At 42.0% G+C, this 13,090-nt stretch overlaps 2 protein-coding genes across 4 annotated transcripts; both read left to right on the forward strand.

The window, feature by feature from the left end:
• The first annotated feature begins 80 nt into the window (after positions 1 to 80).
• On the forward strand, positions 81 to 12,921 carry galk1 (galactokinase 1). Of its 3 annotated transcripts, none has more exons than XM_034558460.1 (8): positions 81 to 366; positions 1,368 to 1,557; positions 1,802 to 1,921; positions 2,556 to 2,691; positions 2,872 to 3,053; positions 3,769 to 3,919; positions 3,998 to 4,160; positions 12,023 to 12,921. In XM_034558460.1, the coding sequence occupies exons 1-8, from the start codon at positions 202 to 204 to the stop codon at positions 12,095 to 12,097; spliced, it is 1,182 nt and encodes a 393-aa protein (XP_034414351.1). In that variant the 5' UTR covers positions 81 to 201; the 3' UTR covers positions 12,098 to 12,921. The 3 variants fall into 3 exon arrangements, with proteins under 3 accessions (XP_034414351.1, XP_034414352.1, XP_034414350.1); XM_034558461.1 differs by lacking the exon at positions 12,023 to 12,921 and adding an exon at positions 5,976 to 6,085 and having other exon boundaries at positions 99 to 366; XM_034558459.1 differs by lacking the exon at positions 12,023 to 12,921 and having other exon boundaries at positions 99 to 366; positions 3,998 to 4,663.
• Positions 4,692 to 12,921, forward strand: LOC117748573 (BTB/POZ domain-containing protein KCTD21-like). Its single transcript, XM_034558462.1, has 2 exons — positions 4,692 to 6,450; positions 7,432 to 12,921. The coding sequence occupies exons 1-2, from the start codon at positions 6,043 to 6,045 to the stop codon at positions 7,894 to 7,896; spliced, it is 873 nt and encodes a 290-aa protein (XP_034414353.1). The 5' UTR covers positions 4,692 to 6,042; the 3' UTR covers positions 7,897 to 12,921.
• Positions 12,922 to 13,090: the final 169 nt, after the last annotated feature.

Raw genomic sequence — 13,090 nt, forward strand, 5'->3', positions numbered from 1 at the left:
ATTGAATGAATCAAACGAGCTGAAATAGCAAGCTGTATCACGTGACCTCCCACCAATCAGAGCCTTACAATAAACTATTTGGCCACACCCACCAGGAAGTAAACAGCACATGACATGTCATGAGTACTCTGCTGTATACGAACAGTTAGCGTTTTTGTTAGCATATTAAAAACTTAGCGAACAAAAGTGTCTGTTGTTCAAATGGCCAGTTCTTTCCCGAGTGTACCCGAGCTCGTTGCGGGTGCTGTGCGCTTGTTCGGGCAGGTGTTCGGAGGAGAGGCTCCTCACATGGCGGTGTGCGCCCCCGGAAGAGTCAACCTGATCGGGGAGCACACCGACTACAACCAGGGCTTCGTGCTCCCGATGGTAACTTCACGGCCGTTCGCTCAGAACGACGTGTCTGTGTTTATTTATTTGTCAATCGCAACGTCGTTCTGCGTGCATCTGTAAATCAAACGTATTTGTAAATTGTTCTGTGCGCATTTTTAAATCGTTGTGTTTGCAATTGTAAGTCTCTCTTTTGCAATTATTGAGACTGATCTGACCCCATATCAAGCAGCTCATTTGGGATTTGGGTGACAGGGAAACACCGATGTTCGTCTTCTTACGTCACCATGAAAAGAAGACAACAACAAAATAATATATATTTATATGAATATATATTCATATATTATATATACAGTTTCCTGATATTCTATGTTTTGAAAATACAATGGGGCAGTTTTAGATATCTCTTTATTTTTTAAATTATAAATCAGAAAACATCAACAGCCATTAAAAACTCAATTTCTGCGATGTTCTTGGTAATACAATTTTGTATATATCTGGCTCTGAATGATGTATGTACATCTATGTGTAAACCTTCAGAATATATTTCGGAATGCAACTGGAAAGTTGGTTGAATATAAGAGCTACTCCAGTGGCGGTTTGTGGCTCAGAGTCTGAGAAAAACTTAATTGAGCGAAAACAGCCTTTAAGATATGTATTGTTAAATTACATTCATTTTTTAGACACTAGTGGGGAATAGTGTGAAAAAAACAAATGCATATCACCATACAACTTTGCCAGTTGATTACCAACATTAAGACAATATTTTTTTGTTTTACAAGTTCTCCAAAATGTTATGTTTAGATATGCAAGTGAGGCTTCATCTAACGCTGACTTTCAGTGAATTTATTTTAAATCTACATGTTTTTGCAAGCAACAGAAGAGCTGAACCTCAGGACTGAAACATGGACTATAGTTCCACATGTCATAAGCAGGAAATGTTATACTTCCTGGTTTTATTTTGAGGATGTTTCCCTTGTGACAAAGAGGAAAAGATAACCACTCCGCTGCGTTGTGTTTGTTTGGGTTTGGTGAGCCAGGCGCTGCCCCTGGTGACCGTGGTGGTTGGAAGTCAAACCTCTAGCCCGGATGTCACCGTGGTAACGGCGACTGAGGATGCTGACGAGCCTCACAGGGTGGACTTCAGCCTACCCGGTGACGGGTCACCGCTTCCTCCAGGGTCACCCAGCTGGGCGAACTATGTGAAGGGTGTTATCCAGCATTACCGGGGTAAACAAAGCATTGAGTGTATCCACAGCTATAAAGACATTACACTTAAAGACAAATGGATAGTGCTACTTCTAATCCTCCAGCAGTTTATCTTCCAGTGTTTTACCTCATCCAGCGAATGTAGTCCTGTCACAGTGAATGAGAACAGATCTACAGTGTATCTCACATGTTGACCGCCTATGCTTGGACACCGCAGCATATTTAACCAATGTGTACCGTCTCCCGTCTGTCCGCTATCCCTCAGCTCCACCTGTCCCAGGTTTTAGGGCGGTGATAGTCAGCAGCGTCCCTCTGGGAGGAGGTTTGTCAAGCTCCGCCTCTCTGGAGGTGGCTTTCTACACATTCCTGCAGCAGCTCAAGCCAGGTCAGAATCTGAGTGTGACTGATGTTCAGTGAGCGCAGACAGGAAGGAATCTATTGTTATATCAGAGGTGGATGATGCCTGCTGATTTTATATTGATGCATCAGCAAACTGATAAGTTGGTGTTACCATGAAGTGTTTTACTTAAAAGACTGTTTGTGAAAAGTGGAGGCAGTCGCCATGTAGTCACCCGTTGGTTTGTGGACGAGTGTTTTAAAACCTTGAGTTTCGTCATTTTTGTGTGGGTGGAGCTCAGTATAACTGAACGCTGAATAAGACATTTTTAGGCGACTAAAAATGTTATAGTTAACTTTTATGAAATGAAAATACAGACAACCAGACATAGCCAGCAACTGGTACACAATAAGCCCCGCCCTAAAGCATACTCTACTTTATGGTCTGTTTGACTCTAACCATAATCTACTAAATGAACATCATGTTGTATTGAAGAAGACTTGAAACTTTACAATGTTTACTGAGGGAATAAATCAAGAGAGAAGTAGAGTCCTTTTATATAGACAACCAGAGGAGTCGCCCACTGCTGGCCATTAGAGCGAATGCACGTTAAAAACACTTTAAGGCTTCACTTTTCCGGTTGCCCGCCTGTATTTACTCTTCATCTTTCTTCATCTTTCAGATGACGGAGACAAGGTGTCCACAGCGGTGGCCTGCCAGAAGGCAGAACACACTCACGCCGGTGTGCCCTGTGGCATAATGGATCAGTTTGTGTCTGTTCTCGGCAGGGAGGGCCATGCTCTGCTCATTGACTGCAGGTAGTGTCAACTTCAAATGAGAGCAGGTTAAACCAAAGGCTTTTGGGAAGATACAAAGGAGAGATGTTCCGTCTCTTCTTTGTTACTATCGGCACGTTTTTGGCGAAATGCTGTCAAAGGCAGAGGGACATTTTTACATCCACCATTTTCAACAATGTACTCGTTTGTGGTTGGACTCAGGTCGCTGGAGGCCACCCCCGTCCCTCTGGCAGATCCAGGCTTGGTCATTCTCATCACCAACTCCAATGTTAAGCACTCTCTGAGTGGCAGTGAGTACCCCATGAGACGCAGCCGGTGTGAGGAGGCTGCCTCTATCCTGGGAAAGGACAGTCTCAGAGATGCCACCATTAAGGACCTAGAGGGTGTGAAGTATATGTATTTTTATCGTCCTGTCCCTTTCTGTCCTATTTTATTAGGCCCTTCCTGCTCTGTAGTGGACTAGCTCGCTGTCCTAATGCCTGCCCCGTCCTATCCTCCTTCCATTCCATGTATGTAATTCTGTCTCGTCCTCTTGTGTTTCGTACGGCTTGTCCTGCCACAGTGATGCCTGGCTTTGTTCAAAGTTTAAAAAAAACACACCCACCAACACCGTATAATGTTTTTTGAGATGCAGCCAGAAATTCTTTTTTCTAGCAAAGACCCATTTTGAAAAGAGGGTCGGGCGCTGAGCTTTCGCGAGAACGCCATCGGTCAGGACGACATTATTGGCAGTAAATGCAGGAAGCGCAGGGCGGCCGGTGATTAGCTAGCCAGCGGGTCACAGATATCATTTTTTACTGTATATAATTTACCAAATGAACATCATGGTGAATTGAAGAAGACTTGAAACTAGCAATTGAGATCATGAACTCATATTTACAATGTTTACTGAGGGAATAAAGCAAGTGAAAAGTAGGTCACCCGCTGCTGGTCAGTAGAGAGAAGGCAACTTTTAAGACACTTCTGCTTTAGCTTTACAATAGTTGTTTGCTGCTATATAAATGCTTTTAATTTAGCTAAATGAAACATCCAATGCTCTTGAAGCTCACTGAAGCCTGACGTAGCGTTTGATATCCAGACCTCTCCCTATCATTTCAGAGGCAAGGGACAGACTGGATGACGTAACCTATCGGAGAGCTCGTCACGTGATTGAGGAGATAGAAAGAACCATCCAGGCTGCTGAAGCCCTGAAGAAAGGAGCCTACAAAGAGTTTGGCGAGCTTATGGTGGAAAGCCACAACTCCCTCAGGTAAACGTTAAAGCAGCAGCATCACGCCGTTGAGGACAGAATGTGGGAGTGTGTGCTGACCGGGTGTGCCTGTGTCAGAGACTTGTACGAGGTGAGCTGCAGGGAGCTGGACGAGCTGGTGTCCGCAGCCATGGAGGTGAAGGGGGTGTTCGGCAGCCGGATGACCGGCGGAGGATTCGGCGGATGCACCGTGACTTTGCTGCAGGCGCACGCCATTGACAGGACTATACTCCACATCCAGGTGAAAACACACTCTCGTTCACACACTGTGTACTGTGGAGCCCATGTGTACTTTATGTCAAGTATCAGGATTATCATCAACAAGTCTATGTTTTCCCGCCATTCCCGCTCACCTAGCATTAGCATTAGCGCGGCTAACTGTTCTCTCCACTGCCGACCCGAAGCCGATTCACTCGCTCATTTACCGAAACGGATTCTTCTTTAGATGGTCGACCGTCGACTTTAATCCCAAAACTTCCGCAAAGATAACCGATAGAAAGTAACGTTACATACACGTTAGCTTACCTTTCTAATGTCTAATGTTTCTCTAATGTTAGCGTGCTACCTGCAAGTTTTCATATTTGGTCTCTGTTGTTCTGATGCTGCTTCTTGTACAACTCTCAGTGGACTGAATTTAGTCCATAAATCAAATTTCGTCACACATTGGTTTGTGGACTGTCGTTTTAAAGCCTACTTTACTAAATGAACATCACGCTGTATTGAAGAAGACTTGAAACTAGAGATTGAGAACAAAAACTCATGATTACAATGTTTACTGAGGGAATGAATCAAGAGACAATTTTCTCATAGACTTCTATACAATCTGACTTCTCTTTGCAACCAGAGGAGTCGCCCCCTGCTGGTCACTCGCCTAATTAAAAGTAATTCGCCAATTTCAATTAGTCTGCCTTTCACAATTTTTGTTACGTTTTTATATGTTGACTACATTTCTTCATAATTCCTTTCAGTGGTTACTTTGGATTTGTTTTTAGACTTAAAAACAGTTTGTCAACAAACATTTTCTGTCTTAATTTTGGCTGATGAAATCAACACTGGTTCAGACTAAAATTGACATATGGTCTATGAAGATGTTAGACCTCTTATCCATCTCAGATGTTTGGAAATGATTGTTTTTCACTGTTATGACCCAAGCTATTACAGCCGACTCCATATTCTAAGTTGAACATGTGCAGTTTGTTGTGGATGCATATTTTCACACCAGGTGACATCCTGCTGTGCTTCTTTCTCTCACTATACTGCTTTCTGTTGAATTTCTCTTTGATATATGATTTACTTCTGAAGATCACATTTGTAGTGAGTAATGGACTTATTCATATCCAGCTGACTTATTCTCATCCTGCGACAGTCATTTTAGCTGTTGTTTAGTTGGGAAATTTAACTTACCTGTTTTCACGATTCTATTTTCTGGAAAGAATCTTTGCATTCCGAAGGGCATTTGAATTGAAAAGTGTCTGTGGACATTGTTCATTAGTTCTCAGGGGATAACAAACACATTCAATGTTCTGTCTGTCACTTTAAGGGGCGCATTTCAGGCAAATTGCCCCAGTCCCTTGTGTCTTGCTCAGACCGCTCCAGTGTGTGTGTGTGTGTGTGTGTGAGAGAGTGTGTGTGTGTGTGTGTGTGAGAGAGAGAGAGAAAGAGAGCGATCAGGGGGTATGAGCTGAGAATAAAAGCGAGCTTCGTGGAGCCACAAGTGTCCAGTTATTAGCATGCTAGTCTGGTCACCGTGGCCCTGCTGCTGTCGACAGTCAGACTGCTGTTAGCGAATACCACTCAGAGTCAACAACGATGTACAGTGAACCGCAGAAAATCACAGGAACTTATAGGAATGAGAAGTGAGAAGGAAAAGAGCAGCAGCCTTATTTTTTTTTTTTATGTTTGAAAATCCGGTTTGATAAATCTTTAGCTTTGGGAGCAAGACCTGGCAAATTTCCTCGCATCTTTTCCAACTTGGCCGTATCCTGGCTACTAGTTGTCGAGTCTTTCTTGGACACAAAAGAAGCACTTGACACATCCCCATCGCCTCGGCCCTCAGCATTCCTGGACAGGGCAGAGGGATCCTCGCCCTCAACTCAGGGCTTCGCAATCGCTTTGCCTCTAAGATGCTGAACCTCAACTCACCGGACGACAACAGGAACTCTCTCCAGGACCCGGTGTCGCTGAACGTCGGCGGGGAAGTCTACACCACCACCCTGGACACTCTGACCCGCTGCCCCGACTCCATGCTTGGCGCGATGTTCACCGGACAAATCCCCGTGCTGAGGGACAACGGAGGGAACGTCTTCATAGACCGAGACGGGAAAGTGTTCCGGTACATTCTTAACTATCTGCGCTCCAGCTCCCTGGACCTGCCGGATGGATTCTCAGAGCTGGCACTGCTGCGGAGGGAGGCGGATTTCTTCCAGATACGGCCCCTGCTGGAGGACATTTGCTGCTACGAGGCGTCAGTGCCTCTCAGCCTCAGAGGAGGGCCGCTAGGCGCCATGATTGTGGTGAATGTGGATTCCAAGGTATGGTTGTTTTTAAGTGAGAGCAATATGACAGTTTTGTTTACATTGAATCAACTCAATGGGCCTTCTGCATGTGTGAAATTGTTCCCTTTACTAATTTATGTTTAACATGTTGGTCCAGTTCAGAGAGTTTGATGAATGTGATCACTTGTAAGAGCAACGCTCAGAAAATGTTCTTGCATGAGGCCCATTATATGAGTTTCAATTCAGGTTAGATATTGACTAGGCGGACCATGGACACAATTGGTATGATGCTGTTTCTTCACATTTCCACGTTAAGGCGATATGACGATGTATATAAAAGATTCCTCAGGTTGATCCATATAGGTGCTTTCAGACAGCAAGCCGTTACAGCTGTGAACTCAGTCTCCTGTATTTTACCCGCGAATACTTAACTCAGAGCAGCTGTCAATCATGATGTCACGTTAACTATTTTGAAGCGTCAAATAACTCATTAAAACCAAACTTATCAGAAAAATGCTGCAGAAGCGGCAACTTGAAACTTGAGCATAGGCCGTGTCCAACCCACGATAACCGACACAGTGCCATTGGGGTTCTGGAGCTCACCCATCTTACCAGAGGAGATGGTGGCAGCAACTGCTCTTTGTCTCAACGTACCTGAATGGGTTTCTACATTTATATCTCAATAAAAAAAGATTAGACCCTCTTATAACCCTCACCACTCAGTCAGCTTGAGATTTGGAGGCTCAGAACTAAGCTAAATGGACAGAGTACCGACTCCTGAAATTGTTTTTAGGAGTTCAACAGTGTCACCAGTCTGGCTTTCAGAGGTGAATTATAAAACTATAGATATTACTGGCCTTGAGTAACCTTTTTGAAAGTCAGTTTGTGTTGACCATAAATACAGTATTTGAATAGAAGATGTGTGTTTGCACATCCAGAGACTCGGACAGACCGGTTCTTTTGTTTGTGTGCACTCTGGAAAATGTGTAGTCAGCACAGTCTGCCCTCTCGTTCCAGGTTCGCGTTCTCCACTTTAACTTGCGCCACGGCCCAGAAAACTATGAGCTCCGCACGTGCTCCGTGCGAGCCTTCACTGTGGACCTCTTTTGTACCTGGAGGGCCTTCCTGGCCCTCCTCTGTGAGCGCTTCTCCTACCGAACACCCCAGGGTCTCGCGAGCCCCTGTCCGTGCAACCCGATGCAGAACAGGCTGAAACTGGAGTGGGTGCCGAGGCCGGACGAACTCCCGCGGGACCAGTACGACAAGCAGCGCTACCGGGGGCTGACGGTCTCCAGCCCGGAGCTCGCGCAGTCGGACGACATCATGAGCAGGCACCGGAACCCGAGCGATATCGCGGACATGCAGGGGTTTGTGGAGGAGCTGCTGAAGGTATCTTTGGCTGAAGGCTTCAAGGTTGATCTGGTGACTCCCGACCCGGCGGAAATACTGAACTGCACCTCACTCCGGCTTGTCAAGTGCTGAAAAAACTAAAGTAAAAGCACTGGAGCATGCCACGTTCTGAACGATTCTTCCCTGTGGTCACAACTCAACCAGCTATCCAGTTAGTTAGGAGTTGTGGTTAACCTTTTTATTAACTTGTATTTCATCTGGACATCAAAAGGATACAGATTATGACTAGGAGGTCTTTGAAAATGTTTACAGAAATAGTGAAGGCCGAATGAGTAGGATTCTGTATCTGCAGAAACCCTGCCCTCTGCCTTTATTTGATTAGTTTTCTTACTCTGGACCTTTCTGGACTTCAACCTTCTATAAAAACGTAGTGTCCGGGTTGCCACATTCCAAAGCACATGTCCAAGTGGAATACAAAGATGGCTTCCACAGCGCCAAAAAAAGAAACAATAATAAAGCGGACAAAGCCATAGGTGTGTAAAGAGAACTGGATGCAGTGTTGGAGACGGGTCCCCCTCTTGCTATGAAAGTCTATCAGTGGCACATGAAGCCTCAATGGAGTTGATGTACCTAAAAAAAAATATATACATACGGTTTGATATCTCTTTCCCAATAGAAGTCTATGGGGAAAACATACTCTCAAGTCCAATTTTCACCATGTGATGAACTCTGATTTTGTAATACCATTATGGCCACTTTGGAAATTGGACGAAGCTTGTTCCAAAACAAGAGGGAATTTGTGGCTGGCTTTCACTCGGAGGAGGAGAGGCCGACTTTGAGTGTTGTGTTTACAAACTGCAACCAACAAATCCTACTCGCGGGGCCTTTTTAAATTAAAGTATTTTGATTTATTTAATTTTTTAGAAAAGCTGACATGAAATCTAAAACATTGCTGGCTTCATCTAGCCGTTAAAGTGATTGCTTTTGGGCTTTTCAAACATAGGTGTGTATTAATAATTATCTATGACAGGACTGTTACATACAGTATAGAGCTGCAATGCCATGGCAGTACTCCTAGAGAACAGCAGTGATTTGGAAATAATTCCGCCAAGAGACAAGACTGTTTTCAGGTTTCTCACAGGCTGTGTCGCCCTGTAGATCCACCAATAACACTTTTCATGAGTTTATTCATTTATTTACATTATGATGTGTGCATTTTCGTACCTCATGCAACATTGAGAAGCAGACGTCATGTCACTGTTTCTCTCCGGACACAATGACTTCCTGGATTCCTGTTGTTGGCATGAGGTTGCCGGGCAACCAACGGACAATTTAATCCCTGTGATGGAGCCAATGGCTAATAATTGTGAAGCTTGAACCAGTCTGGCTGTTTTTAGTCTTTATGCTAAGCTTAGGTAATTACTTCCCTACTCCAGTTCCAGTCAATGCACAGATAGGAAAGGGTTGTCTAACAAGCATAGGACTTTCACCCATGAGACCGGTGTTTGTGTCCCCTGTGAAACCAAAAGTTAATGTTTTGGGATGTACAATTACACAATGTAACACGCTACAGACATAGTTCTTTTAACCCAAACTATAGTAGATTAATAAGTAGATTAATATCTAGACCTGAAGAAGTAGATTTGTTATCTAGACCTGAAGAAGTAGTTTTGTTACCTAGACCTAAAGAAGTAGATTTGTTCTCTAGACCTGAAGAAGTAGATTTGTTGCCTAGACCTAAAGAAGTAGATTTGTTCTCTAGACCTGAAGAAGTAGATTTGTTGCCTAGACCTAAAGAAGTAGATTTGTTACCTAAACCTAAAGAAGTAGATTTGTTATCTAGACCTGAAGAAGTAGATTTGTTGCCTAGACCTAAAGAAGTAGATTTGTTCTCTAGACCTGAAGAAGTAGATTTGTTGCCTAGACCTAAAGAAGTAGATTTGTTATCTAGACCTAAAGAAGTAGATTTGTTATCTAGACCTAAAGAAGTAGATTTGTTATCTAGACCTGAAGAAGTAGATTTGTTATCTAGACCTGAAGAAGTAGTTTTGTTACCTAGACCTAAATAAGTAGATTTGTTATCTAGACCTAAAGAAGTAATTTGTTTTCTAGACCTAAATAAGTAGATGTGTTATCTAGACCTGAAGAAGTAGATTTGTTATCTAGACCTGAAGAAGTAGTTTTGTTACCTAGACCTAAATAAGTAGATTTGTTATCTAGACCTAAAGAAGTAATTTGTTTTCTAGACCTAAATAAGTAGATGTGTTATCTAGACCTAAATAAGTAGTTTTGTTATCTAGACCTAAAGAAGTAGTTTTGTTTGCTAGACCTAAAAAAGTAGATTTGTTATCTAGACCTAAAGAAGTAATTTGTTTTCTAGACCTAAATAAGTAGATGTGTTATCTAGACCTAAATAAGTAGTTTTGTTATCTAGACCTAAAGAAGTAGTTTTGTTTGCTAGACCTAAAAAAGTAGATTTGTTATCTAGACCTAAAGAAGTAGTTTTGTTATCTAGACCTAAAGAAGTAGTTTTGTTATCTAGACCTAAAAAAGTAGATTTGTTATCTAGACCCAAATAAGTAGATTTGTTATCTAGACCTGAAGAAGTAGTTTTGTTGCCTAGACCTAAAGAAGTAGTTTTGTTTTCTAGACCTGAAGTAGTTTTGTTTGCTAGACCTAAAGAAGTAGATTTGTTATCTAGACCTAAAGAAGTAGATTTGTTATCTAGACCCAAAGAAGTAGATTTGTTATCTAGACCTAAAGAAGTAGATTTGTTACCTAGACCCAAAGAAGTAGATTTGTTATCTAGACCTGAAGAAGTAGTTTTGTTGCCTAGACCTAAAGAAGTAGATTTGTTATCTAGACCCACAGAAGTAGATTTGTTATCTAGACCTGAAGAAGTAGTTTTGTTGCCTAGACCTAAAGAAGTAGTTTTGTTGCCTAGACCTAAAGAAGTAGATTTGTTACCTAGACCTAAAGAAGTAGATTTGTTACCTAGACCTTAAGAAGTAGATTTGTTACCTAGACCTAAAGAAGTAGATTTGTTGCCTAGACCTAAAGAAGTAGATTTGTTACCTAGACCTTAAGAAGTACATTTGTTACCTAGACCTGAAGAAGTAGTTTTGTTACCTAGACCTGAAGAAGTAGATTTGTTATCTAGACCTAAAGAAGTAGATTTGTTACCTAGACCTTAAGAAGTAGATTTGTTATCTAGACCTGAAGAAGTAGATTTGTTATCTAGACCTAAAGAAGTAGATTTGTTACCTAGACCTTAAGAAGTAGATTTGTTACCTAGACCTGAAGAAGTAGATTTGTTATCTAGACCTAAAGAAGTAGATTTGTTACCTAGACCTAAAGAAGTAGATTTGTTATCTAGACCTAAAGAAGTAGATTTGTTACCTAGACCTAAAGAAGTAGATTTGTTACCTAGACCTAAAGAAGTAGATTTGTCACCTAGACCTAAAGAAGTAGATTTGTTACCTAGACCTTAAGAAGTAGTTGTGGTTTCTCTAACCTCGGCATGTAATTTATTACATTTCACGCCACCATGATGTAATGGTCCGTTAAGTCGTTTCACATATTTCTGTAAGAATTAGAAATACCACCATAGACTTAAAACATACAACATATATCAGAGGTACATTCTGTGTCTTGTTTGGTTCCTATTTTAATGACATAGTTTTGATTTTGAGGGTCAAGTTCTTTAGTTTTCTAAATAGTAGACATGAAATGGTAAGAGAACATTTTGCTAGACTTGGCTAATAATGAATGTGTTTTGTACCCCCTAAAAAGAATCTGCACCATTAGAATTGGCTTATTCACATTCTTTCATGAGGAACCAAACTGGCTGTATTTCCTGGAGGGCCGGTTGCCACCCTTTGAATGACTTGCAGGGGGAGTCCGATGAGTTATGGACTTGCTGTGACTTGGCGTGTGATTCAGGAGGAGGAAAAGATGCGTCTCGGCTGAAGAGGAAAGGCCGCTCGTTGCGATAAAGAAACCCAGTGGTTCTTTCTCCTTGCTTCCTCTTTGAACTTCCTTCCTAGGCCTGTGAGGAGCACGAAATGGCTCTGCAGCCCCTCTAGATGGACAGTCTGGTTTCATAACGCCGATTCACATTCTGGCAAACAACATCAGGATGCTCACGTACAGCTGGAATGCTTAGCTCTCCGATTTGTTTCAGATGTATTATTGGTTGAAGGTGACTATGGATTAAGTACTCATTGTGTGTGTGTTTATGTTATTTTTTCCTTAACAGGAGCGATACAGTGGAACCCCAACATTCTATGTCACAACTCCTTCAGAGGGAGCTCGGGCTCTCAGTCTGCCCTGACCTTCTGTATAGCAGATTCCTTCCTCTTCATGGGCGTTTTCATTTCCCTTCAATTTTTCACTTGTTCAAATTAAACTGTCGTGTTGTTATGGACACAAGCTGATTGAGGAGCACTCTGTTAATGTGCCTTCGCAGTAAATCATTGTTTTACCTGTTCTGCAGCAAACAGCCGACAGACACAGTTAGAGATCAGCTGGTGGAACATTGGTTGGTGGAGCCAACTCGCCAGTCTGCAATGGGGGGAGACTGAATATCTTGCTAACATTCATCTGACGGACACAAACCTGTTGATAATGTGTGCCGGATGTGTAAATATGAAATTGCATGTGTACACATTAGCCATGATAACTTTTTACAGCAATAAAATATAAGAACTCTGTGTCCTTAGTGGCCAAGAATGACGTAGCTTTAAAGGCCCGGCACACTCTGTGTTTTTAATTATTCAGACTAATTAGACTTCTGCTTTTCTGCTTAATAATGGCAGAGCTATGAGGAGAATTGAGTTATGACAATACATTTAATATTTGAATAAAACTGATATACTGCAGGGGTAGACACGGTCACAGTCATGCCTAAGAAAAAGTCTAATCAGGCAGAATAAGTGAAAACATATATTAATGAAGCTGCTGATGTTTTTACATTTGTTGCGCTTTTTGTTTTCAAGGTTATACCAGACGTCTTTTTATCAATTAATTCTGCTCATCTCTGCCTGCTACTATTTAAAATGAAGCAATCAAAAAATATTCTGTAATTTACATGTGTGGGAATACACAGGATTTTAAAGCATTTGGTATCTTAATTGAAATAAAAAAATTAACAACATTCTTTGTCTTTGAATTTTCTGCTGGAAGAAAGCTCTGCAGAGGCTGTGGAATCCGTGTATGTTTTCATAAACCTTCATTGTGAGCGAAAGGAACGGTCAGATCCAATTATAGGCTTTTTCAATTAGTTTTTTTCCTATCCAATAGCATTCTTATCAATAGTTTGTTTCCA

Source organism: Cyclopterus lumpus, chromosome 19 (genome assembly GCF_009769545.1).
Source record: "Cyclopterus lumpus isolate fCycLum1 chromosome 19, fCycLum1.pri, whole genome shotgun sequence".
In the NCBI taxonomy this organism is placed as follows: domain Eukaryota; kingdom Metazoa; phylum Chordata; class Actinopteri; order Perciformes; family Cyclopteridae; genus Cyclopterus; species Cyclopterus lumpus.